Source organism: Mytilus edulis, chromosome 3 (genome assembly GCF_963676685.1).
Source record: "Mytilus edulis chromosome 3, xbMytEdul2.2, whole genome shotgun sequence".
NCBI lineage: Eukaryota > Metazoa > Mollusca > Bivalvia > Mytilida > Mytilidae > Mytilus > Mytilus edulis.
The window spans coordinates 17,961,123-17,988,255 of record NC_092346.1 but is presented as its reverse complement, the minus strand read 5'-3'; the positions used below and the strand labels follow the sequence as shown (position 1 = coordinate 17,988,255).

The 27,133-nt window shown below is 32.3% G+C and overlaps 1 protein-coding gene across 2 annotated transcripts in view; it reads right to left on the bottom strand.

The window, feature by feature from the left end:
• Positions 1-11,692: 11,692 nt before the first annotated feature.
• The window catches only part of LOC139515943 (AT-rich interactive domain-containing protein 4A-like), a 23,935-nt gene continuing 8,494 nt past the window's right edge, over positions 11,693-27,133 (bottom strand). For both annotated transcript variants that reach the window (XM_071305724.1, XM_071305723.1), the window contains 14 exons: positions 25,831-25,925; positions 25,100-25,194; positions 23,637-23,772; positions 21,903-22,688; positions 21,211-21,401; positions 20,331-20,424; positions 19,861-19,928; positions 19,120-19,279; positions 18,569-18,737; positions 17,171-17,233; positions 14,587-16,131; positions 13,169-13,270; positions 12,469-12,615; positions 11,693-11,865 (listed from right to left, as the gene is read on the bottom strand). In XM_071305724.1, coding sequence (XP_071161825.1) covers positions 11,834-11,865; positions 12,469-12,615; positions 13,169-13,270; positions 14,587-16,131; positions 17,171-17,233; positions 18,569-18,737; positions 19,120-19,279; positions 19,861-19,928; positions 20,331-20,424; positions 21,211-21,401; positions 21,903-22,688; positions 23,637-23,772; positions 25,100-25,194; positions 25,831-25,925 — 3,683 coding nt within the window. In that variant the 3' untranslated portion in view covers positions 11,693-11,833. The remainder of the gene's footprint in view (positions 11,866-12,468; positions 12,616-13,168; positions 13,271-14,586; positions 16,132-17,170; positions 17,234-18,568; positions 18,738-19,119; positions 19,280-19,860; positions 19,929-20,330; positions 20,425-21,210; positions 21,402-21,902; positions 22,689-23,636; positions 23,773-25,099; positions 25,195-25,830; positions 25,926-27,133) is intronic.

Below are 27,133 nucleotides of genomic sequence, written 5' to 3'. Positions count from 1 at the left end.
GATTTAGTCAAAATAACATCAATAAAAAGTTAATGTAATTTCAGACATAACTTTATTATTCAGTTAAAACTTTGCTTTGACATATCGCCATACTTTAAACTCCTTGAAGTGATATATAACCCTTTTTACTTCGACTTCGCTATTCAATACAAATGAATTAATTTAAATTTTATAATGTTGGAAAGCTTACATTAACTTTTTAGTTGTCCTATACCTATGTTGATGTTCAAGACATTGATATACACACGCGAATCTATAGAAAATGCCATGTCACGATACTTGCATTTGTTGCATGCAATGGTATATTTAAAAGATACATTTAAAAATCTTAAACTGCCTCACATATTTTCAACTGCAACTGATATTCGTAATGTATTTAATAGTCAAAAACAATTATTGCCTACCCCTTTAAAAAAAATTATAGAGACAGAGTGAATCAGAGAGATGTCTGTTTGTTTCAGAAAAAAGAATGGTCAACGTAGATACAAGTAGCTTGTCTGGGGAGGGACAAATCGTCCTTTTTAAAATCTTTCTGATTCAAACAAATCATTCTCTGAAAACTAGATAAATTATCAAGATGCTTGATATCTTGATTGACAACATATGTGTTCCGTATGAATGACGTATTTTTTCAAAAACTATTGGCATTTCCATCGGACCAGCTGTGCTCCTCTTCTTGACGACTTGTTTCTTTATTCATATGTTGACTATGTTAAACGCGTTTTATCATATCAACTAACTAGAGGCTCTAAAGAGCCTGTGTCGCTCACCTTGGTCTATGTGACTATTAAACAAAGGAAGCAGATGGATTCATGACAAAATTGTATTTTGGTGATGGTGATGTGTTTGTACATCTTACTTATGAACTTGGCCCAGTAGTTTCAGTGGAAAATGTTGGTAAAAATATACAAATTTTATAAAAATTGTTGAAAATTGACTATCAAGGACAATAACTCCTTAGGGGTCAATTGACCATTTCGGTCATGTTGACTTATTTGTAAATCTTACTTTGCTGAACATAATGGCTGTTTACAGTTTATCTCTATCTATAATAATATACAAGATAATAACCAAAAACAGCAAAATTTCCTTAAAATTACCAATTCAGGGGCAGCAACCCAACAACAGGTTGTCAGATTCATCTGAAAATTTCAGGGTAGATAGATCTTCACCTGATAAACAATTTAACTCGTATCAGATTTGCTCTAAATGCTTTGGTTTTTAAGTTATAAGCCAAAAACTGCATTTTACCCTTATGTTCTATTTTTAGCCGTGGCGGCCATCTTGGTTGGTTGGCCGGGTCACCGGACACATTTTTTAAACTAGATACCCCAATGATGATTATGGCTAAGTTTTGTTAAATTTGGCCCAGTAGTTTCAGAGAAGAAGATTTTTCTAAAAGATTACTAAGATTTACGAAAAATGGTTAAAAATTGACTTTAAAGGGCAATAACTCCAAAAGTGGTCAACTGACCATTTTGGTCATGTTGACTTATTTGTAGATCTTACTTTGCTGAACATATTGCTGTTTACAGTTTATCTCTATCTATAATAATATTCAAGATAATAACCAAAAACAGCAAAATTTCCTTAAAATTACCATTTCAGGGGCAGCAACCCAACAACGGAATGTCCGATTCATCTGAAAATTTCAGGGCAGATAGATGTTTGACCTGATGAACAATTTTACCACATGTCAGATTTGCTCTAAATGCTTTGGTTTTTGAGTGATAAGCCAAAAACTGCATTTTACCCCTATGTTCTATTTTTAGCCATGGCGGCCATCTTGGTTGGTTGGGCGGGGCACCGGACACATTTTTTAAACTAGATACCCCAATGATGATTGTGGCCAAGTTTGGTTAAATTTGGCCCAGTAGTTTCAGAGGAGAAGATTTTTTTAAAAGTTAACGCAGGACGACGACGGACGACGACGACGGACGCCGGACGCCAAGTGATGAGAAAAGCTCACTTGGCCTTTCGGCCAGGTGAGCTAAAAATAAAATGTACAGTTGTCAAATACATATATAGTTTAATCTGCGTTATATCTTGACATTACATCTACAAATTGACAATGAGGGTCTGTTAAGAACACAATTTACGTCAAAAGAGATGATTACATTTCGAAGACTTCAAGTAGCAACATGCATATGGAGTAGAGAGGGGGGGCAAGGGGGGTCCTCATAACAGCAAAACAGTGAATTGATTTGGTGAAAAACAGATAACAAGGAATTGAAAAGGGACAATAACAGATAACAGTAAATGAAATATGAAAACAAATCTGTCCAGGACCAATCCAGTAGATGACTCGTAGATCTTAGTATATAACTTGTGGTATGGACCAGAGACATATATACACATGTGTATATATGTCTCTGTATGGACCTAGAAAAATGTAATTTGTGTAAACAAGACGTTTCGGTCGTTGAGGCAGTTCTGCCTTGGTTGATTTTTTTCCGTAACTTGTACATTAAGTTATAGTATGGATGTTGAATTTTTCTGAACGAAATTACTAGTTTCTGTTTTTAATATACGGATATTTTTAATCTAGGGCATTTGAGGGGGTCTCATTGGGGGTTCCGATCCCGGATCCCGCTTACTGTTTTGTCAGATTCCCGTATCCCGCTTACACTATGTACGTAAGCAATTCTCATTTTTTTGTCTTTTCCCGGGTCCCGCTAGACCTCATTTCCCGTTTTCCCGACACAATAATTTGACTTTCACGTGTCACGCTTACAAAAAATCGGCAACCCCGCGTCACGCTTAGACCCCAATGAGACCCACTTTGAGGGATCAATTTTTAATGATTTAGGTTTTTTTATTTAATTTTTGAAAGTAGTGCAGCCAGTGACACTTTATTATCAATTTGATTTTTAGATTTTTTATTTCTGAAAAGCAATATATATATACATTTGTACTTTACAAGTAATAAAAAAAAACATTGATGCACAATATATTTTTTTTATTTAATGACCCGGCTCATGATAAAACTTACTTATAAAATACAAAAATACCCAGATCAGTGGAGACAGGACATGTAACTGGCACACACATGCCAGTTATGGTTATTCTGATAATAGAAATTGACTCAAGTGACAATTCTGATAGTATAGAAATTTGACCTAGTGAAAATTTGGATGACACCAAGTGAAACACCAATCATGCATCTTATGTGAAATTATAGAATATGGAAAATTTGTGTACAGCATTGTAGAAGCTGTAGGATTTTTAAAAGGGTATTTGTCGAAAAATTAAACTGAAGACACATCTTTATTTGCATCAATGATTTCTGAGCTTCAATTTCGCCATCTGAAGCAGTTAAAAAGCTTTTAAACATATGATGGTCAGGATTCTCTTTCATGTAAATGAAAAGAGAGGGAGTAGCACTTATAATATAAATGCTAAAAGAAAAAGATGTTGTATAATTCCCAAAGCCATAATTCAAACCCATACCACTTAGTAATGTAAAACAATTCAAAGGAGAAAACTAACTGCCTAATTTATCCACAAAATAGTTGACGAGAAACTTAGTAACCCAGTAACAAACTACAACCACTGAATCCAGGCTCCTGACTTGGAAATAGGCACATACAGAATGTGACTGCGTCAACTTAAGCATGCTAGTTGGTGTCCAATCCTCCCCTAATCAGGGACAGTGGTGTAATAGTACAGCATAAAGATTATTATGTGGTCATTGAATAAAAAAAATCTATAGAGTGTACCAATGGTTTTTTTTTATAACAACATCCATACTATAAGTTATTGTACAAGTAATAAGTGAATTATAATTTGTACAAAATGCTACATGTTCACAGACAACGGAATTTATTACAAAGGATAATAATAATATATACTGGAATGGTCCTGGGTCCAATTGATTTTAATATGTTTATGTGATGTATGTTACTGAAATTCTTCTGCAAATACAGGGCCACCCGATATTACCAGTAGATCTAGAAAGACCCCAATAGATATACATTGTAAGAAGATGTGGTAAGCGTGCCAATGAGACTATTATCCATTCAAATCACAATCATTTTCAATTATCTTCAATTTCTACGGAAGATTGGCTGTCAAAATGCTAACATTCCAATTTTCAATAACAGTTAACAGCAAATAGATTCTCATAATAACAGATAACAAAATAGATAATAGTCCTATAACAGCTAACAAAGAATAAGACAATAACAGCTAACAGTAAATATATTTTCAGAATAACAGATAACAAAGAATTAAAATGCCCCATAACAGCATAACAGTTAAACCCCTTGCCCCCCCTCAGTAGATATCTCCGTATTGATACAATATTCCAGGGCTTGTGTTACTGTCATAGTTTCCTCAATAGATGGTTGCTGCTCACAAGGAAGTTATAAAACTAAGAGTTCAAGGTTTTAAGTTAAAGTCATTCCTTCGAAACATTTATACGTCATCACGAGTGAGAGCCGTTATGGAATATCTGTTTCACAGAGTATCTGATAGCCGATATGTTCCTATCATAGTCGTAGCAACAATCCCATCTCCTTCACCCCGAATATGATCTATTGAATTAGATATACTGACTGGCTTTAAAAACGCATCACTCATTTTGTAGATTTTTTTTTACCAAATCATGTTTGATCCACATACAACTACTATTCATGCTCATCATACTTCTTTCTCTTTCGAAAAAATCAACATCTGACTTACCTGTGGTTATTGAACATACCGGATTATTGAGATCGCACGAATTTTAGAAAGCGAAATTTCGAGCCAATTGAAAGATTTTTTAATTTTGTTTTCTTTGGGAAACAGTTCGTTCAATCCTTGGCCACATGTAAATCATCTTTAAAATGTTGCATCTCCATATTGCCAAGACTGAGGAATAAAAAGCTGAATCAACCCATTAGAATACTGCAAACAGGAAAACACGAACGTGCTGCAAAAGACATTTTGACGTCAGAAACTCATCTTACTGACCTTCCGACAATGATACCGGTAGACGGGATTTGTTGAAGACCATCAAAGACCAGATCAACATGTAGTGACAATGCAACATCAATATGATTTGATTACGCAACGTCATTTGCGAGACAGATCTACGGCCGCTACGTCAACTGCTAACCAAATTGATGAATGCAATTTTGCACAGATTTATGCCATAAATGTTTCACATTAACTGACCTACCAAAGAAACGACTGCAGAAAAACATTGAGGGCCTTAAAGTTTCAACCGCATAATTGCCAAAACCCATTGAAATGGGTGAAACTACGGCAAAATCAGAAGTTGCAAAACAGAAACCAAAACGTGCCGAACAGAATTGGTTGACCTTTATGACAATCATTTTGGCGTTTGTTACAGGCAGTCATTGCTTTTGACGGTGACACGTTCATTTGTAAGGGGAAAACCAGGGTTTCAGTGTATACCACAATATTTGAACATTTAAAATGACGTAATCAATTCAACTTTCGAACTGCATTTTTTTTTTAAACATTAAGTAATGTAATAACTTTCTGTTCGTAAGTTTGTTTACAAAAAAAATGCTTATTTGAAAATGTGAATGAAAAAGAATAATCTAGTGTTGCGTTTCTAAAGTCGGTCAGTATATTCATTTGGATTATAAGGTTTTCAGCACATTGATACTGTAAAAAATAAAAGATTATAGTGTATAGGAAGTACACCACTAATTCATGGTCCCATTGCTTTCTATGTTAAATTCCTCCATTTCAAGCATGCACACCTCTTTTGTTTTAAGTTCAAATAAAGTGGCAATCATTGCATGACAAAGCAAACACTTTATGGTGTCTTGTACTGGAAAAATCAATATACCTTTAATGGCATATAAGAAAGAACTGGTTCCCGGAACTTCGGATGTACAAAAACAGGTACTTCAGATCTGACAAACAGACAAAATGTATCCTCTTTTTAAAATTTGGTGCAGTTTTTTTAATATTCAAAATTGTAAGTCCAAAAGTGTCAACAATTATCACCAGTCCTTCAGCTTTCATTTGATACCAAATATATCTAAATATTCTACATATTTTGAAAGTTACTCATGTGTAGGAACTATTTTGTGTTAAATATGTACTACTTTCTGGTCGGGCCTGAATTAGTGGTGTTACACCTATAAGTCACAGTAAAAAGTTTCGTGTATGGTGTGTTGAATCCTGTGACTGTCAGTATTACTGAGTAAAAAAAAACCACATGCACATTCTTTCAGTATCAGTAAAATACAATCATAATAAGCAATCTAACATTTTCATATACTAGTAGTATTTCTTGAAGTATGAAGCTTCTTTCGTCATATTTTGTGACATTCAATGAAGGTTTAACAAAATTATGATGTCTGATTGGTATATACCAAAACATCTGCTTATATTCCATTGGGGTTTATTTATTTTACATGTGACAAGATAAAATTAAACAATATAAAAATTCTCATGTGAGTAATAAAGCTGGTGAACATGAAAATCCCATCAACCCTCAAAAGGAAAATTGTTATCCATTTGATGAGGGACTTTTCTTTCTTTTTTATTTTCCTTCCGGGTTCGTTATTTTGTTATATTAATTAGGGAATTCAAGTCTAGATTAAAATCCAACACAACTGCAACAAGACAGGCTCGTAATAGCATTAGATGAACTACTAAAGATCTCTAGTCTATATATAGACCTAGTAGTTTTACCACAGCATGGTAAATTACACCTTTAAAATCATATAGAACAAACTTTTAACCATAAGTTATACCCTTCTTTTTTTTTACATCTTTCGACAACCATGCACCTAGTATGTAAAGAGGAAGATGGAGGCTTTAACATTACACCATATCCATTCCATTAAAGAGGAAGTTGATCATATAGTTATCCTCTTGATTTGCTGTGTTAGTATTTAAAACCACTTTCAGTGAATTTGGCTATGTCATTGTGTTCAGTTTTTATTGTTGTAGAAAGCTGATGTAACTGCAGAGAACCATATCCTCCTATAGCATGTATAGGAAAACTGGTAATTTTTGTCAGTTAACATTGGAGTCTTTTCCTACCTAAGCATGATAAAACCTTCAGTGTTGACAAACTATTGATCAATGCAGACAAACAACTAAGTCACAGAGGCCCCTAAATACCTTATGAGACAACTGCACATATACTATTATTTAAGGTTATGGTAAAGTTTGGCACCCACTGATTTTTTTTCACCTGTCATCAGTCATGGTTTTTACTGTTTAAGTGGTTTTACACTAGTCAATTTGTGGGCACTTTATATCTTGCTGTTCTCGGTGAGCCAAGGCTCCATGTTGAAGGCTGTTCTTTGACAGATAATGGTTTACTTTTACAAATTGTGACTTTGATGATGAGTTTTCTCATTGGCACTCATACCACATCTTATATGTATATGAGCAAAAAAAAAAATAATCAAATCTGATAACATGACTTCAGGGCAATTCCTATATGTCTTTTTGAATCTAAAATGAATTGCTGTTAAAATAAGATGTGAGACTAATTAAACATGCAATTAAACAAAACAAACTCTATCCTGATGGCTTTAATAAGTTATGTAAGATGATTGAATGACTAATGTACAATGGTATTTACAAATTCTATAAATAGATACATGAGAAATTAACATTTTGACTATCACTTTTATAAAATTTCATTAACTTGATAAAATACAAAATGCTTCATTTCTGTAAAATTTTACATGATGGTAGCCATGATACAACAAATAAGATTGTTACAAACATATAAAAGATCAAAGGTTAGGATCAAAGATGACAGAACAAGTTAAATATAGTACAAAACAGCACATGAACGACTGACTGTTTAACAGCTCTCCCCTTAACATGATAAATATAAGTGGTGGCCATTCATTAAGAGATTGTACCAGCTACTTTTACCCTCCTATGCTATGGACAAAACCAGGTTAATGTAGAAATTTTATACAAGGTATTCATAGAATATATTGAAGTAACACTCAACATGAAAGATAACGAAACACCTGTAAGTGGCATGATAACAATAATGAATAAACAGTTTTAGTGTACCACAGATAATGCAGATATCTAGTCATACATTTGCAGTAAAAAATCTTTTCAATGCACTTTATTTTTTTAAAATTCAAGCCAGAGTTGATTAATTCCAAAAAACCCTTACACATGAGCACTACATGAACATTTCTTAGCTAGAAATTTAAAATAATCAAAATATAATCAATGATTTAAATTAGAATTCTTTTAGTTCTGATTTTAATATGAATGTTTTCCAACATAATTTTACACTGTAAAAACATTTAAAACAGTCCAGCTGTTATTGTCCTAAATGACAGATATCTAACTGAACCATTTAGCTCAATGAGAATGCAGAGTTCTAAATCAAGCTGGGAATTAAATCTATTAAGAACATGTTATGGTGGCAAGAACATAGCATTCTGATTCTTGACTTAGCTTCAACTTTTTTATATTCAAAACACAAATCTTTGAGAAATATGATTCTTAATACAAAATAAGCTTCCCCAAAACTTAAAAGTACAACTGAAAATTGCATGTTCACAGAAGCTCGATATGAATACATGTACATTGACTTTATTTGCATGGATATTGACAAATTTATGTTCATATGTTACCACTAACAATTTTTGTCCCCTCAAAAGAAAATTATATTTTGGTGTCAAGATTTCACCCATTTATAATTTATAATACTAAAACATATTAAATTTGGAACATCATTCATTTAAACATTTGCCTATTTAGTGAACTTGTCCAATTACACTTACTATTGATTTTTAACAAAAGTACCCCCCCCCCCCCCCCGGCCCCTCCTACAGAACCATCACAATAAACCCTACTTATTGACATATGACTTAGGCCTAGTTAGCATTAGTTACACTCAGTAATTTACAGTAGAATTGTATAAGGATATATGTTTAGATTGTATTTTTCAAAACGGAAACTCTTTGCAAATTTCAATGGATATGTGTACAGTAAGTGGGAATGAAGAAGTCTCATTGGTCAAATAACAAGGGTGAGTAAAAGCACCAATACCAATATGTGTTAAAAGGAGCTGTTAAAAATAAGACTAATACACTGCTATTTTTGCATATGTACTATTTCTGTACTCAAATTCTGTAGTACTGAAAATTTACTTTTAATATTTAGTACTATTTCTTTACTTTTAATATTTAGTACTATTTCTTTACATTAAAATTATTGTACTATTTACATACCTGTATTTTCCAAAACTTGATTTGTACTCAATATTTTGGTACAAAAATAATACCAAAAGGGATCACAATATTCCGTGTTTGAAAATAATAACTTTAAGATATTTGAAATAGACACACTTTCAAAATGCTGAAAATTTGATGGTGTAACCCAGAATATGTAGTACTTATTTTAAGTACAAGTCAAGTACTGTAAATTACAGGTACCTAAATATTACAATAATTTTAAAGAAACAAAATAGTACTGATTTTTGAAAGTAGATTTCCAGTACTACAGATTTTAGGTACAGAATTAGTATCTATGCAAAAGTAGCTGTGTAGGTGTTAAAACCATATTGCTGAAATAAAATTAGGTAATTATATATATGGTTAAGTCACCGGTACCAAATTCTTTCACCTGGGCAAAAATGGATGGATTACAACATCTACCTTAGAAATTTCTATTTCAAAACCACACAATTTTCTATCTACTAGTTGGAAGTGGCCTGGTGAACACATGACATATTTCTACTGTAAGAATACTGGCACATAAAATCTTTATGACATGATATGATAAAGTGGAGACTGTTAAACTGTTCTAAAACATTCAAGATCAGTATAAATAAAAAAAACAACAAATCTATGAAAATTTACATATCTACATAACAATCTGGGACAAATAAACTTTGCCACTGATAAAAAAATAAACTTTACGACAACAATGATAGCACTCTAATAAATATCATAAGTATTGCAAGTCTTAAACAAAAACAACATGGCGGCTTTTATTTTACGATTGTTCTGTTCAATTTACCCATGGATATGACTGAACAAAACTGAATGGATAAAACGGCAGGGAAACAAAATAATTATGATTTAAATGAAGACAAGACAAAATGTTTTGCGTTAACCAATGACTAGGTGGCAAAAAATAAATCGACAAAATTCTGAGACTGGAAATTCTAAACGATAAATCACAACTATAAACCAACTGTGTTCCACAGATACCCTTTTTCAGTTTAAAAATTTCTAGCTATATTGTAGCAAATTATTGTTAAGTTAAGTTCTAAATTTCATGATATTTTCATACGAGAGAATAACAAATTTGAGGCAATATTTTTCAATAAGTCACCAAAATAAAGTGTATGTTAAAATCAGTTGGTTTACATTTATCCTATATCATGTATATAACAGTGATACACTGTAATTTAATAACATAAATGTTTGACCATTCACAAAACTTTCCATATTTGGTTTGTCAGAATTACACCTCTGCACACTCTTAAAAACAGTTACAAAACATTTCTTCATGTTCAAGGCGACTTTCAAACACTGCTTCTTAAAATTTGACCCAATACTTAACAGATAGGTGCAACAATATTCCCTAATTTAATTCAGTAATTAATGATTATTGTTTTCGGACATAAAGCCAATCTGCAGCCCTTTTCACAAAATTATAATGGGAAAAAATATTTGTTAAAGACTATTTCAGTATTCTATTGAAATTTCTTTTAGAAAACCTCCTGATCTTTTTACAGAATCGTTTAACCATCAACAAACAAATTTTATGCCCAAACAAAGTATTTCTGCACAACCTTAGAAAATGTTAAGTACATTAAACAACAGACCTGTTCTTCATATATATGTATATTATAATTAATAATTTTCTCCAAAAGGCTATTCAAATAAATAATACACAGGAATGCATAGCCATGCCATTATGTAAAATTTTGAAAAGATTTTGACCAAACACGAAGTGCAAAGCGTCTTACAGTGCTTGAATAATATCTATTGATTAAACTCTTTTGTAATAACCTGTAACCATAGGCAGTTAAGACTTTGAAAAAGAAAAATGCAACTTTTCTGCAAAAAGAAGTGAATATTTTACTTTTTTGATTGATAAAATTTACCAGGATTACAAAAAATGTGTATCACAGACCAATATCTTCTACCTGGTTTATTTTATATTTAAAAATAATGTTAAAAACATACAAATGGATATATCAGTCATAAATTAATGGTTTCTTTAATATATCATACACTACATGCTGTATTAATAAAAATTTCCAGCAATAAGTTTACAGTTTTACTGTATGTAATAAAAAATCTAACCATAATCTGATCAAGCTACTGTCTGTCTGCATAGAGCTGTAAAATTCACTGTTTGGGTAATTCACTTATTTCATTTTAAACTTATATTGTGCAATATATGCTGGAAATGTAAGGCATACATTCTATTGTAAGTAAATCCCTCGTTAGCTTTTAACTGAGTCAGACAAGCAAACTTTAAATCTTAATGCAGACAAATAGTTTTAACTCAAGTTTTTCATTTTGCAATAAATATGTCTAGATGCAAACACATCAAAATCATGAACTTGATTCTCCATTTGAGAAAACCTAATCAGGTTTTAAACCTTTGAACAAAAATCAAATGTTTATATTGCAAATAGTTTTGTTTTCATTGCCAACCCTTCAAAAACAAATACTCCTAGATCCATGCCTTTTAAACTATTTTATACATAACTCTTTAAAAAAATACTTCATAATGCTGTCTGTCAATAACAAAACAAGTATTTCTCATGGAAGATACCCTATGAAATGATCATCTATTATGCACCAATGCTGCTTGGTCAGCTGACCTAATACTTTCTGGGTCATGTGACTTAATACTACACATGTTCCTGATCTGTTCCTTGGAAACCTGAAATAGTAATAAAGACCAATTAGATCATCTCTAGATAACCTGGAATTATTCATATAAAACATAATAAAGAACTATTATATATCTATCTATGAACAAGCAGAAACAAACACAAATGTGTAAAAAAATCCTGTGTCTTGCTTGCTGCTGTTAGTGTAAAAGTGTAAACGTTAACTGCCAAAAAGTTCATTTATCAGAAAAGTACAGTATAACGACCTTTTTTCTTCAAATGTTCTTGTTATCTTGAAGAAACTTATTTTCAGGTTTATCAACATTCAATGCAGGTTGAATAAATCTATTGATGGACAGACAGACGAAGTGAAACCTATAGGGCTCCAACATCATGGCATCCATGATGCAGGTCCCTTATAAAGCCATATCTCAACATGCCAAAGACAACTCTGTTAGTTCACTTCTTCTTTGACATTAAACATTAAACATAAACTCAAAATTATGATTGCAAAAAAGTAGGATAAAGATTAATTCTGTTATTCATTTCCAGAATGTAATGAAAATAAAATCTTTGACAAATGTTCATTCGACAAAAAAAGTAATGAAATGGTTTTTCTTTACTTTAGTTGTTTCACAGTATGTATGACTTACTCTCTCTGTCTTTGCGTTTGGCTCGTTTCCTTCGCCTATCAATTGTTGCTACTTCAGCTTTCAAGTCCATATAGATTTTGCGTATTTCCTGTGCTTTTTCCATAAGGAAAGTAATTCTCTCTTCTCCTTCTAAGTATTTGCCTTCCTCTATAAAAACCAAAAAAATACTTGTTACTTGAAGGTTTTAATAATTAATTTTGCTAATAGCTAACTGGGACTGATCTTATGCATCATATGAAAAGGATATATCTCAATGAGACAGGTAATGAATATTTAGAAAATTGACATTAAGAGCCTTGTTGTTTAATGGTTCTTGTTTCTCATTTTTTATATAAATTTGACCTTTGGTTTTTCTGTTTGAATTGTTTTACACAGTTTACACTTGTATTTTTTTTTGGTTATTTATAGGTTGCTTTTCAGTGTATGCCAATACTCATTGTTGCAGGTCGTACTTTGACCTATAATTATTAACTTGTTACACATTGTGACGTAGATGGAGAGTTGTCTCATTGGCACTTATACTACATCTTCTTATCTATATTAACTATGAGATAAATCACTAGGATTGAAAATATGCTTGGGCATTTGGCATTCTAGGGTAGCATGAATGGGGTTTACAACAAGTCACATGTCTCATTGAGACCATCCGTTATCAAGCATTCTAGTACAATATTTGTTTTATAACCTCTATATTACTTACCTAGATTGAGATTATATTTTGGCGTTCTAGGAGAACGTGGACGGGATTTAGTAGGAGATGAGGATCCAGAAGTTTGATTGTAGCTTTCATCACTATCACTTCCTAAAAACAGAAGAAAATTGTTAAAACACATATTTTAAATATGTACCTATAATATTAACACAGAATTTTGTTTTTTTTCCCCTTCAGATTTAAACTTAATAAGAATCCTTAATCATGCTAATGCATTAAATAAGTATGGAAGTACAGGAAGCACTTGACACCCCTATAACTGCAAACAAATAGACTATGTTTGGATTTTTTTTTTATTTAAATGTGTGTTCAACGTTTTGTCAAAATATTGAATGGTTGGTGGGTCAAGTAATTTTGGCACAATCTTGAAAATATGTTTGTCAAAGGCTATATTCACAAACTTTAATTACAGTCATGACAGTATTATAATTTTTTTTTTGTTTTGATATCAAAAAACAAAGTGATGACGATTTACATGGTTTTGGAAATAAATGTTCTCATTGAAAATCCTTTAAAAAAAAATGTTTATTTAAATTTTCAAGAACTAAAAAATGAAATATAGGCACAGTGCATAACCATAACTGCCACTTCTGGCGGAAACGGATACTGCCACCAAAACCAACGGCGACTTTCAGCGTTTTTCCTATGATGGACTCGGACGACGATCCGAAAAATGATGATATAAACAAATCTGTTAGGTAAGTGATACAATTGCTGTGTCTACGGAATCCTCGGATGGTTTTTTTTCATCTAGAAACCACTTATCCCATCGAATATGTATTCCTGTTATATTTAATTAGCATTTTAAACTAGTAACTATGTGTTGTGCAACTCTTTTTCCACCAAAATGATAATTATTTCCGCTTTAATTAGAACAGTATTAGTCATACTTACATGGTTTCGACGTAAATTTTCTTTTGTTAATAACATTTTGTGCATAATTCAAGATTTAAAGTCAAACTCCTTCCTTTTCAAAATTATTAGAAACGGGTCTAAGTGAAAGGGTCCTTTTCTAATAATTTTGAAAAGGAAGGTGTTTGACTTTAAAAAAATAAAATGTAAGTATGATGTATACAAGCTGAAGCCCCGCCTGTCTTAATTGCCATGCTTGAGCAAACACTGATACAAAGCAAGCAAGTCAAACAAAGATTTGTCTTGCTAGCATTAATGTAAAAGCTGTAAAAATTTGTGCAATTCAGAGCAATTAAAAAGTTGAAATTTTGTTGGCTGACATCAGTAGCTACAATGTAAAACGTATACCATGCAAGCAATGAAAATGTATAAGTGTCACCAGAGCAGGATTGGCTATTAATCCTCTTGAGCCTGTGTTTCTCAACCCTTATTTTTGTCCAGGTATTAATCGTCATCTTTGAATTATGATTTTTTTACTATATTTTTGAACTTACCATTAGGCTTTGATTTCTTTTCTCCAGTAGACTTTGATTTTCCTCGCCTTTTCTTTTTGGCTGGAGTAACCTCCTCAGATTCTTTCTTCCTCTTGCCCAGAATGACAGCATCAGCACTGCTGTCTGATCCAGCTACATTGCCACTGCCAACACTGCCTTCGTTTGACGAAGACGGACTAGTGTTGCCTGCCTGAGATTCATACTGATGTTGTTCCGTTGACATGACAACAATGTTTTTATGAGAATCATGGGAATGATCTTGAGATTGAATGTCACATGTGTTTGTTTCTTGCTCTGGGGATGTGGGGGGAGTATTTTCAAACGCACCTGTGGTAGTAGTGTCTGTTTGCTCAGAGATTTCTATAGTGTCAGCACTAGTTTTGGATTCATTAGTATTTATCACAGTATTTGAATTATTAACTTCTGCTGAAACAGAAGGATTGTCTGTGTCACACTTTTCACTTGTAACACTAGAATCGTCATCAGACATGAGCGACCTTCTATCAAGGTCATCACCATCCTTCAACCTCTTTTTTGATTTTGTCAACGGTTTGTTGGAGGTTTTTACTTTTTTATGATCTATATCACTACTATCACTATCAAAAGTTTCTTTCTTCTTTGTTTTCTTTTTCACTTTTTTCTTCTCCATCTCGTTATCTTCCTCTGTATCTTCATCATTGGTGTCTTTGATCTCTGGCTTTTCCACAATTTCTTCTTCCTTCATTTTCTTAACTGGGGGTTCCAAGTCTGCCATTGATGGAGGATTCTGACCCATATATTTCCTCTCAGCCATTGTCATTTTAGTCTTCTTCACTTCTTTCTTCTCTCTGGTAGGCTGTTCCTTCTTCGGTTCAATTTTATCTTTACCCTGAGCTTTCCTTGGTCTTCCACGTTCTCTTGGTTTCCAATCCTCAGACTCTACATGTCTTTCAGCCTTCCATTCTGGTAAACTTATTTCCTCTTCCTCGTCTTTGAATTCGTATCTATCGAGACTTGAAGAGTCCTCGTTACATTTAATGTCAACACTCTCCTCCTCCTTCTCCTCTTCCTCTGTCTTAACAACCTCTTCTTGTTTACAATCAGACTTACTTTCCACAACATCTGAAACAACTTCCACTATAGGAACATCCTTAACTTCGGGAATCTCTGGCATTTTGTTCTCAGTAACTTCCTGTTCTGTGGTATTCACACTTTCAGATATATCCTTGCTTACTGATTCCAATGGCTTTTCCTCTGACTGCACTGCAATCTCTGGTTCTATTTTAGGCTCATCTATTTCCTCACTGTCTTCATTATTTTTATTGTCACACTCTTCTGATTCCACGTTAACAGGGGAGTCGCCATCATACATAACCTTAACTTCCACAATGTCTACTGACCCTTTATCCTCGTTTTCTTCTGATTTTGTTTCTTCTTTTGTCTTTGATTCGCTATCTGATATAACAGGTTTTGACGGCTCAGTGATTGATTGACAGTCAGATGACTCCATTTCCTCTGCCTTGTCTGTTTCTTCATCCGAATTGTCTGTGTCATCAGTGAAGGAAGCTGAAATGTAAACTATCAATATTAAGTCCTGAAAAAAATATATTCCTTAAAGAATTATGCAATTATTACCCAATAATAATATTGCCAATGTTTTTTTTTTTGCTATTTATTATCAACTTGTTAGATTAGGCAGTATTACTGATACCTTTATTAGGCCATAAAAAAGAATAGGTTTGTTTGCCCAAACGCTACCTTACCCAGAAAAAAGCTGCCTACTCAACTTCTTTTATTGTCCTGATTTGAAAAAGTTTTTTTTTAATCAGAAAGGCATGAAGACTAATAAACACCCGATACTTCAATTTCTCTCTTTGAAAAAAAAAAAAGAAAATGCCTACCTACCTACTCACTGTCTCAACCTTTGGGTAGGGTTTGGGCAAATATTTTTAATTGTGGTCTTACCCTGTATAGTTTTCTTATCTAATGTTACAACAAGTACTGTTCAATGTTTATTTTATCCTGTTTACAATACCAAAATATTGAGAAGGTAGTTTCAAAACAATGGCAATTTAATCATGTAATTAAAGAGATCAAATTTTGACATAAAGCATGATTATTTCAGATCCAGAAAGGAGTCTTCTACCACTGGAAACAGACCTTTGGCTTGTCACAAATCTTTACATGAATTTCAAGTTTGTATACCGTTTCAAGAAATATAATATTTCTTGGTGAAAATTTTCAAAGTCAAGCTCACCTGACATCCATATTCATTGTTTTACTTATCTTCATAGGGGGCATATAAATAACTTTTGTAAAAAATAGTGACCAGACCATCAGGTAAGGGACGACATCAAAAGTTCAATGTAGGATAAAAAACTTAATTCACATAGTTTTTTCACTGACCCCCACACCCCCCTCTTAACTTAATTTAGTAAAAATTGAGTGACCAATAGGGATATATGTAAAATCGATTTTGGATTAACAAAACTTGCAGCAATGTTGATCCCCCACCCCCAAACTATTTGATTTAAGTTTTTTATCCTATATCGATCTTTTGATGTCGTCCCTAAGGTGTAGATAAAGTGATATTTTTAAAACATACCATGTGAGATGATATCTGAAGATTCAGTTACACCAGAATTTCTTCGTGTCCTCTTGTGTTTTACTGTAAAGAATATTATAAATAAACATAAAAACAGTGATAATGATAGTTTATTTTAATCAAAATCATGTTTTTTAAATTAAAGATAAGCAAATAATATAAGAAATACTTTTTTCTTGTAATTTCTTTTTATCTATTTAATATCAGCTAGTGGTTGGTTGGCTGTATTAAGATTCATCATTATTGTAATATGTTTGAAATCTTGATACTTTTTTACTACAAACTATTCAAAATACATGTAACATCTGTTAGAAGTCATAAGGACACATGTAACTATTAATAAACATTCTGCTGAGATCAACACCCAGATTTAAATTCTTAATGAGTTCATTTTTTCCATTTCTTATAGTTTTAAAGAATACTATAGCTTATTAGGGAAAAAACTGTTTTCAGTAACATTTTCATATTAAATTATTTATTTTTTTTTCCTTTAATGTACCGTCTGCCCTTAATTCTAACTGTTTCTAATTAACTCCCTTGGTAACTCAATAATATTTTTCTATGGTTTGAATTTGAATTCGTACAGCCATTTTTATGCCCCATGCGCCACCTACGATAGTAGAGGGGCATTATGTTTTCTGGTCTGTGAGTCCCTTTGTCCCGCTTCAGGTTAAAGGTCAAGGTAGTTTTTGATTAAGTTGAAGTCCAATCAATTTGAAACTTAGTATACATGTTCCCAATGATAAGATCTTTCTAATTTTAATGCCAAATTAAAGTTTTGACACCAATTTCAGTTCACTGACCATAGAAAATGAAAGTGCGAAGTTCAGGTGAAAGTTTTGGTTAAAGTTTTTGGTCGAGGTAGTTTAGGATGAAGTTGAAGTCACATCAACTTGAAACTTAGTACACATGTCCCCTATGAAAAGATCTTTCTAATTTAATTCCAAATTAAAGTTTTGACCCCACGGTCCACTGAACATTGGAAATGATAATGCGAGTTGGGCATCCGTGTACTATGGACACATTATTGTTTTACTTATAATAAACAGCGTTTAAGGAGGTAGACCTAAGTTAAGGGAAATAACTCATCAGTCGTTTGTGTCAACCATTTTCAAAAACATATTCTAAGCTTCTAGGTTACATAGATTATTTTCAATCTGTTTCAGGTAAATGCTTAAAATACATTGATGAACTTGACTTTTACAAACGCTTGACTGATTTAAAGAGTTATCTCCCTGAACCAAGGTCTACCCCCTTAAACAATTGGTACAGTAACTTTTCTTTACCAGTTCGTTTAATAACTAAGTATAATATTTTAAGCATCCGGGGTAAAATATCTCCTGTAATATCATCTTCTTTATAAATTCATATATAGACTGTGGCATCATACAAAATTACCTTGTAATCCTTCAAAGCATTTGAACTCTACACTGTTTGACCTTGTAGGCCTGGACTTTTTCTTGTCTGAACCAACAACACTTGATGCTGGGGATCTAGCTTTCTCAGACCTGGCAGGACTTGATGATGGTGATTCTGTTGGTCCTGAGCGAGCTCTTTTCTTTATTACCTAAAACACAACATTTCACATTCAGTCAAAAGGAAATAGAATTTGTTTTCTTTCTTGTAGTCATACACACAGAATACGGTTTTGCATTTATTCTTCTCCTTTTCTGTGTGTTCAGTCAATATAAAAACTCTTCGATTAAAGTAAGCACTACTGAAGTAGCAAGTTGCCAAGGTTTTATAAGAGAATAACTAGACAAACATCTTTTGAGGTGTAAACATTGGCTGCACTGGAGCAGGTTTCTGAATATCAAAAGAATAACTAAACCAACCTTTTTTTGAGGTGAAAACATTGGCTGCACTAATATAGGTTTCTGAGTTTTTAGAAAGCGACTACTTTCAATTTGAGCTTGCGCAGCTTTCTGTATTTTTCAAGAGTTACTAACCTGTTGTTGAGGTGTAAGTACTGGTTGAGCTGGAGATTGTTTTTGAGTTTTAGGTGAACTGGCATCTTTCATCTTCTTCTCTATTTTCTTGACAACCAGATCTGAAGCTGGTTTCTCTACAATACTGACTATTCTCTCTGGCTGAATCCATTCATCATATCTGTAATAGTTTTACCATTGTTACATGTATGTTTTTAAAATTTAGCATTAATTTCTTAAGAAATTTTTAAAGAGCAGTCTCCCTGTCTCACTGTCACTTTGAGATGAAGAAAAGCAATAAAATCGCTGTTCAATTGCTTTTTGTGTTTTTTGCTGTGCATGTAGTAATATCATGGATGGATACCCAATATCCTATAGTTTTTTCTTTTAAATGTAATTATTTCAAACCTGTAAGACATTGTTTTCTCGCAGTCAAATATCAAATCAGATAACTTGTATATCACATACTTTCTTATGTTCAGAATGCTTTTAATCACCCTAAAATATATTTTGAGTAGAGCTGCCAAGATCAGCTTTTCAAAAATTGAAATGGCTCAATAAATTTTCTCTTTCTTGAATATTGAATCCCATTTTAGAGCTAATCAATAAAAATGAATGTAAAAGGGTAATGGAAGTTTGATTTTTGACATTGGTTAATTATGATAGTCTGTATACTTGATGTACACAAAATTACTATTTCTGTTGGCTATTAGGGGATTTTTGCCAATCCATATTAATTATTAACCCTTACATGACACTTACCGATTATTCCAGCCTGCATAATGAACTAAATACTGTAATCCCGAACCATCATTCTTTGCCTCTACAACCTGTCATAAAATAAAAATTGTACTGGGTTTAAATCAGAGAAATAAAACTAGGACAATTTCCAATTGTTCAGAATAAAGACCAAACATTTGCTACTGAATGTCAAAAAAAGAAAGAAATTCAATCAATCAACCTGGGTGTTTTTTTTGAGGAACTGATATATTCTATCCTAATGGAAAACTTGACAGATTTTTCCCCTTCACTCTTCTTCTGATATATATGTTTTTTATATATTTGTATTAGTGCTTAAAACACACGTCTTAAATGATTCAAAATAATATTTCTTCTTTTAGTTTTATGCAATTGTAAATGTTTCTTATCAAACAATTCCCTGTTGCAATGCACCTGATCATGAAATGCTTGTATGGAGACAACCAAATTAGTTGCTTGAACCATGACATTACCTTTGCATCATAAATCTTTTGTGTCTGACCTCCACCATATCTGACCTTCAGACGTGATCCCATTGGACAGTTATGTGTATCTTTCTGACTAACACTGAAAAAATAAGACATTTATTAAAGATAACAAAAATAAAAAGAAACACTGATTTTTAGTCTAAAATTCTTAAACTATAGAGAATTTTATAATAGTATCAAAGTTTTTGTGTTTTGTAAAGGAGTATACTTTCTATAATAATTTTGATTGCCCAGTTGAAACTAAAACTGTATGTACAGAACTTTGATTAACCTAAGTTTGTGTAGAACCTATTGATTCAATACCTAAAAAAAATTTGGTTAAATAGATATAGCAAAAATCAAATATGAATGACCCGAAGTATCCGTGTTTTTATGGTTTTGATTGTAGAGTGTGTGTAAACTTCAAAACATGCCCGACACAATCAATTGGTAACCATTATATTTATAAGGCAAACATTTAAGGAAGCTGGCTTGTCATGTTTTAGATTTTTTGTCAGATTCTCGGAATCCTCTGGTTTTATCCATTTGAATGCCTTGAAAAAATTTGCCCGGTGACCCCCATTTTTCTTTTTGTAAATCTTTTACATGTATAATGATAAGCCATCTGTAAAGTCTTATAAAATTTTAATTACTTTTTAACATTTTTTGAGAACTTCCATTTGTCAATGATAAAGCTATGAAAAGTCGAGAGAGAATATTTTCCCACCAAAATTTCAATGGTTAATATCTCAAAAACAAGCATGGTGACCTATATATTATTTTTGCTCTTAGGATTCCTTTATTAATTCCCTATCTATATAAACTAGTGTTTTGAAAAGTTAATTACTTTGAAACTGAGAAGCGAACTCCCTTAACTATAACACACCTTTTCTTGTCCTTCTCATCAGTTTGACCTTCAACCTTTGGCTTTTTAATTCTTTTAATGACTTCTGCTGGTTTGAAATCTTTTTTAATAAGATTAACCTTGACCTCTTTCTGCATCACAAGTTTAGCTGTTGCTGCTGCAGTGGTTTCTTCTTTAACTTCATCTTTTCTCATAGATCGCCTTCGGACAAGCTAGAAAAAAAAAGGATAGAATTAATATTTTTCACAAAACTTTTTATATTGATTGTGTTACCAGAGAATTTAAAGAAAAATCTTATGCTTAAAATTCTCAATTTAAAGCAAACATATCCATGAAATAAGAGTGGGTTTTAAATTAGGCACCCGTCTGTTCTTGGGAATGAATTATTATTTATGTACAAAAATCAAGGACCTACCATGTTTAACACTAGTACTGATGCTTTGTACAGGACCATTGACTCTTTTTTTTTTAAAGCAAATTATTTAGCCAGCCCTCATTATGTAAACTTCTCTCAAATGATTGGGAAAGAGACTCGGATGGAAATTTGAAATCAACAACAAACGATTGAAATTGAATCTCTAATTGTTAGTATCTATGATTAATCCATTGAGCAGATTATTCATATATCTTTCTCAATATTTTCAAGACTCAAATTGACAGATGCATTTATACAATAGTGAATTCTACAAGGCTGAGTACTAATGAGTATTTACCTTTTTAGGGGATCCCTTTGGTTTATCATCGCCATCTACAGTTTTTGGCGTAGTGGCAGCTTTTGTTTTTTCTCCAGGAGTCTGTGTTACCTTCTTATCCCCTGTCTGCTGAGGAGTCTTCTTTTCATTGGTCTCTTTAGTAACTTTTTTGTCCGGGGTTTGTTGAGCAGCCTTTTTATCAGCTGCCTGTGAAGCAGTTTTCTTTTCAGCAGGTTGAGCAGTCTTTTTATCAGCTGTTTGATTGGCTGTCTTTTTCTCCGCCCCTTCTGTTTCAGTTTCTTTTTTTACTTTTGTTGTATCATCCTTTTCCTTTTTCACTACAATTTTTGCTTTCTTCAAGACTATTTCTTCTTTCTTTTCTTTCTTTGAATCCTCATTTTTGGCAGCCTTTTTATTAACATTTTCCTCTTTCTTAGTTTTTTTCTCATCTTCCTTTTTGATAGTCTTTTCTTCTTTCTCTTTCTTTGCCTCATTTTCCTCTTTTCCTTTCTTCCCCTCTTCCTCCTTGCCTTTTTTCACATCCACTTCCTCTTTCTTTTGATTTTTCTTTGTTTCAACTTCTTTTTTGCTTTCATTTTCCTCTTTCTTATTTGTTTTCTTTTTACTATCTTCTGGTTCTTCCTTTTTGACTGCTTTCTTCGCATCAGTTTGACTTTCTTTCTTTCCTGAATCCTCACTGACATCTTGTCGTGTAACTCTTTTTGGAGTTTGCCGATCTTTTGTTGGTGAAACTTCCTCTTCTTTGGGTTTCTCATCTTTTACCTCATCAGTAACACTTTCAGAATCCTGAAGATATCAAAATTATTCTCAGAAATATTAAACTTACTTTGCCTTGAAGAGACACACTGTATAGCATGGTTGTAGAATAAATAAAAGGAAAGAACAATTTGTAACACTATCTTTTTCACTTAACAAACAATCAATTTCTATTATACTTGTGTATGTATTTATAAGAACTTATCTTTAGCCAATGGGAAAGGCCAGATCTATAAATGTAGATTCTAGTAAATGTTGTATTCAAAAGTATTTTGCAGACTCATTATATTCTGATCCAACCATTTTTGATATTTTTCTGCAATACTGCTTGCTCAGCAGAGCATCCATATTACTAGAATTTCAATTTTTAGTTTGACCAGGCAAGGGATAATAGAATCTAAGACTTTTAGAACTCAAGGTTAGAATATAACTGAGGCCGTTGTTTCTTTATTTCATGTAATCAGATGTTAGTTTTCCAATAGAAATCTGGAACATCACATTTGTCCAAAATAAAATCAATAACTTAGGGTCTTTTTTCTTTCATTCAAAATTCAAGCATACTTTTTCACTAAATCACTTGAAAAGTACCACAATAATCAAAGCTTGATCTTATCAAAAAATCTTTTATGTATTCTGGACCATTCTTGTGGAATAATTTGCCAATACCGTTAAGAAATATTACAAATATTAATTCTTTCAAATACAAAATAACAGATCATTTATTGAAATCAACCTAGCTGTATAAATAATATAAAAAACTGATCATGTCATCATGTTTATTTTTTCATCACATTTTATCAAGTTGTATTGAACATTATTATCACACTTGACTTTTTATGCTAATGTATGTATGCAATGTACTAGTATATGTTTGTGTTTTGTTTGATTTTTCATTACGAGGGCCTCAGGGAAGATTAGTTATATAGCTAACTGTGTAACCCTCTTAAAATAAAGTATTGTTGTTGTTGTTGTTGTTACCTTATCTTCTTGTTTGTCTTTACCACGGAACTGTACTATCCCTCGTCCAGAGTTGTTTCTACTCCTACCAGGCCGACTAATGGTTCCCATAGAACTTCCTAACTTTCTATAGAAATCCTCAAAGGCATGAAGGTACCTACAATACCACAGACAATTAAACATACACATCACTTCAACTTGATAGTCATTTAATTCTACCTATTGTAAGATTTAAGACATAATTTTTTCTTTAACTATGTCTTTAAAGGGGCACTAGCTACAAGATATATAAAAAATCTAAAGTTTGATTTTTTTCTGTTCAATCAATAATGAAAGTGAAATAATGAAATAACAATTCGCTTTTTGCAGCCAAAAATGTTCAATTTTGTCAAATTATGCTAAGAAACATTGAACATTGGTTATTCACTTGCAAGTGAATGAGTCGACCTCTTTAAATCCGTATTCATGTGAACTTAAATTTAACCCCTAGCTAGAGATTGGCAACGCATGCATTGTACGTGTACTGGTTATTTAAAGAAAAAGAATGTCAACAATGAAAGTGAAACTTCGGTAAATCATTTGATTACTAATTCGATGCACATAAAATCATTCTTATACGGTTAAAAACAATGAGAAACATCTATTTTTAATCTATAAAATAAAATCAAACAGACCTATAAAAATCCAATTGCACGTGTTGGTTTAATCTATTTATATCTTTATTTATATTTTCATCGCTTATATGGTCATCTGAGGTCAAATCGATAGTTAATTAGATGGCGTCTGGACTAAAATACACACGAAACTAACCTATATATTATCTAACCCATGCTCTGTAAACTGTTTATTTTAGACTTTTGATAGTTTGGATAAATGTTTTACATTGTTATAAATCAAATATGAGAATTTGAGTCAAATCGGTGACCATGAATTTGACAGATAGTGCCCCTTTAATGATGAAAACATAGAAATTCCAGTATATTTTTTTTTTAATTTGGACTTACAGATTTTAGTCTTGCTTAAAGGTCTTGCTTTTACCAATGCTGCAAGCTCCAATTGTAAATTTAAGTTGTGTAGCATGTGCTTATTTTAAATATATCAATATCGTACAGACAAAAAACCAATTGAAGTCAGCTTAATTCTAAAGGTTGAAAAAAAAACCCAACAGTTAACACACATTTTTCATATATTTTGAGTTTGTGTGCAGATTTCATTTTTTTTTCTTCAGTCTAGTGTTTACAAAATTGTCTTATAAGTGGTTGATTCTATTTAATTTTACAAAATTGATAGTAGAAATCTAAAACGCTTCAACAAGAAAAAACAGATTCAGGCTATTCTTATAAATACCATCATGACCATAGAAACCAGAAATCTATCAGAGCAGTTATGATTGATCACTTTAACAGACACAGGTTTTTTTGAAACAAACACTTGTAAACATCTTGGTTGAATTGATCATTGTCTTCTTGTCTGACAAAACTTACTTTTTATAAGCATTTTTGATTTGATGAGAAGCTGTATTAATTGGTGGTAGATTCATCTTAGTATAAACCATTCTCCATTTCATCTGATTGGTTACCTGTAATGAATATAGGAAATAACGATATACATAAACTTGAAAGGTTTTATCATTGTCACAATTGTGTTTGCAATCTATAGCCCAATAAATCTTTATATATATCTTCATCCATCAATTTCTGGTAGATAGTCGTCTCATCACGCAATTGCAGCTGATCTAAATTTTATGAACACAAAATTCAAAATTTGATGGACTTGTCCGAAGGCTTATTAGATAGACTACGCAGTTTTTTTCTCTAAAAAATGTCAGACAAATTATTACAAATTAACAAATAATCCTATCATTAGTTTAGCAAATTGTCTTTAGGACCAGCTTCTCTTTAAGGCTGAATGAAAATATTTCCGACAAAATATCAAGGAGATTAAACTTGTCAGTTATGCTGAACTATATTTTCAATACAGGAAATGATTTCAATATTCTAAAGAAAATGAAAATTTAAAGAATTTTAAAATGGTGGAATTCTGAGTTTTGTATTTTCTGAGCTAACCTATAACATGACTTTGAACATTTAAAATTATCAACATTTATCATCCTTTTAAAATTTGAACATCTCAACATAGTACGTATATTTTAGTGTGGTATTTCTCAACATTTACGTGGTACAAATGTGACATCGAAACAGGAGGCAATACATACCTTATTATAACCACCAATATTCTGTACAACTTTAAACAGTCTGTAGAGATTCAGGTCTTTGTTAACTATAGCAGGTGCTTTATTTATGGGAGTACCTGGAAAAAAAAAAAATTCACATATTTTAAGAAAATTCTAACAATATTATACATGAATGCCATCATGAAGGGTTCAACATGAACAAATGTAGTAAAATCTGGGACAATTGACACTGAGCACCGATGTGAGAATATTAATAAGTGTTATAGTAAACCAAAAGGCTGGAATATTGTTTTATTTTAAAGAATTTTGTTTTCAGGTCACATCATTAGTAATCTGATTGATTGATAAGTGTTTAACACCACTTTCAACACTGTTGGCTATTTCATGACAACCATTTTGGAGGAAGCCAGAATGCCTTGATTAAACCACCGATCTTTGTTAGGAATACTGACAATGATTCGAGTCAAACACCTGCCATGTGCAGAAACTCTGAAGTGTTCACAGGCTGGTTTCACTACTTAAACCACTGAGTAACCCTTGTTACCTCTTCTAAACATATTCAACTAAGGGAAATCTAAGGCTTAGATATATTCATGGTATAGAAAATTGTTTACTGTGAAAAGCCATTTAGAAATTCAAATTTATATTGAAACTTTATCTAGCCAGGATTTGAAGAGGGCAGGGTGCTAGTCAGAAAAAGGACAATTTTACGTGTGAATGTCATTGAAAAAAGGCAATCTTAGTGTAAATTTATATCATTGAAAAGAGGGCAATTATTTAAGCCTCATAATGAATAAGCACATAATTTTTATTATGCATTATTGAAACTTCAAGTTTCTGATAAAATGGAGTTACCGGTCTGTAATTTTATTCTTTTGGCACATTTTTTTTCACAGTTGACATCATTCCATAAATCTATAGTCATCATGCAGAAACCCTCTTTGAGAAACTTTTACCTAGCTGTGAATATTCAATCTAATTAAAAACCAATCTCTCATCGCTCCCGTTTTCTGATATGTCGCGTGGGAGATCTAACGAAACCCGCTTTGAGGTCACATGTGAGTGAACTAGAAGTCGTGAATTTATAACGATATGCAAATGAGTAGACGACCTATTTATAAGCCAATCAAAAAAGTTTTTGAATTATTTTGACTGACTATTTCGTCGTAAATAAGATGAGTTACATCCCTTTGCCTTACGTTAAACTTACAAGATCGTGGAAGACTCAATTTCATTGGTCGAAAAAGACACACCTACGAGGTCACTCACATGTGACCTCAAAGCGGGTTTCGTTAGATCTCCCACGCGACATATCAGAAACAGG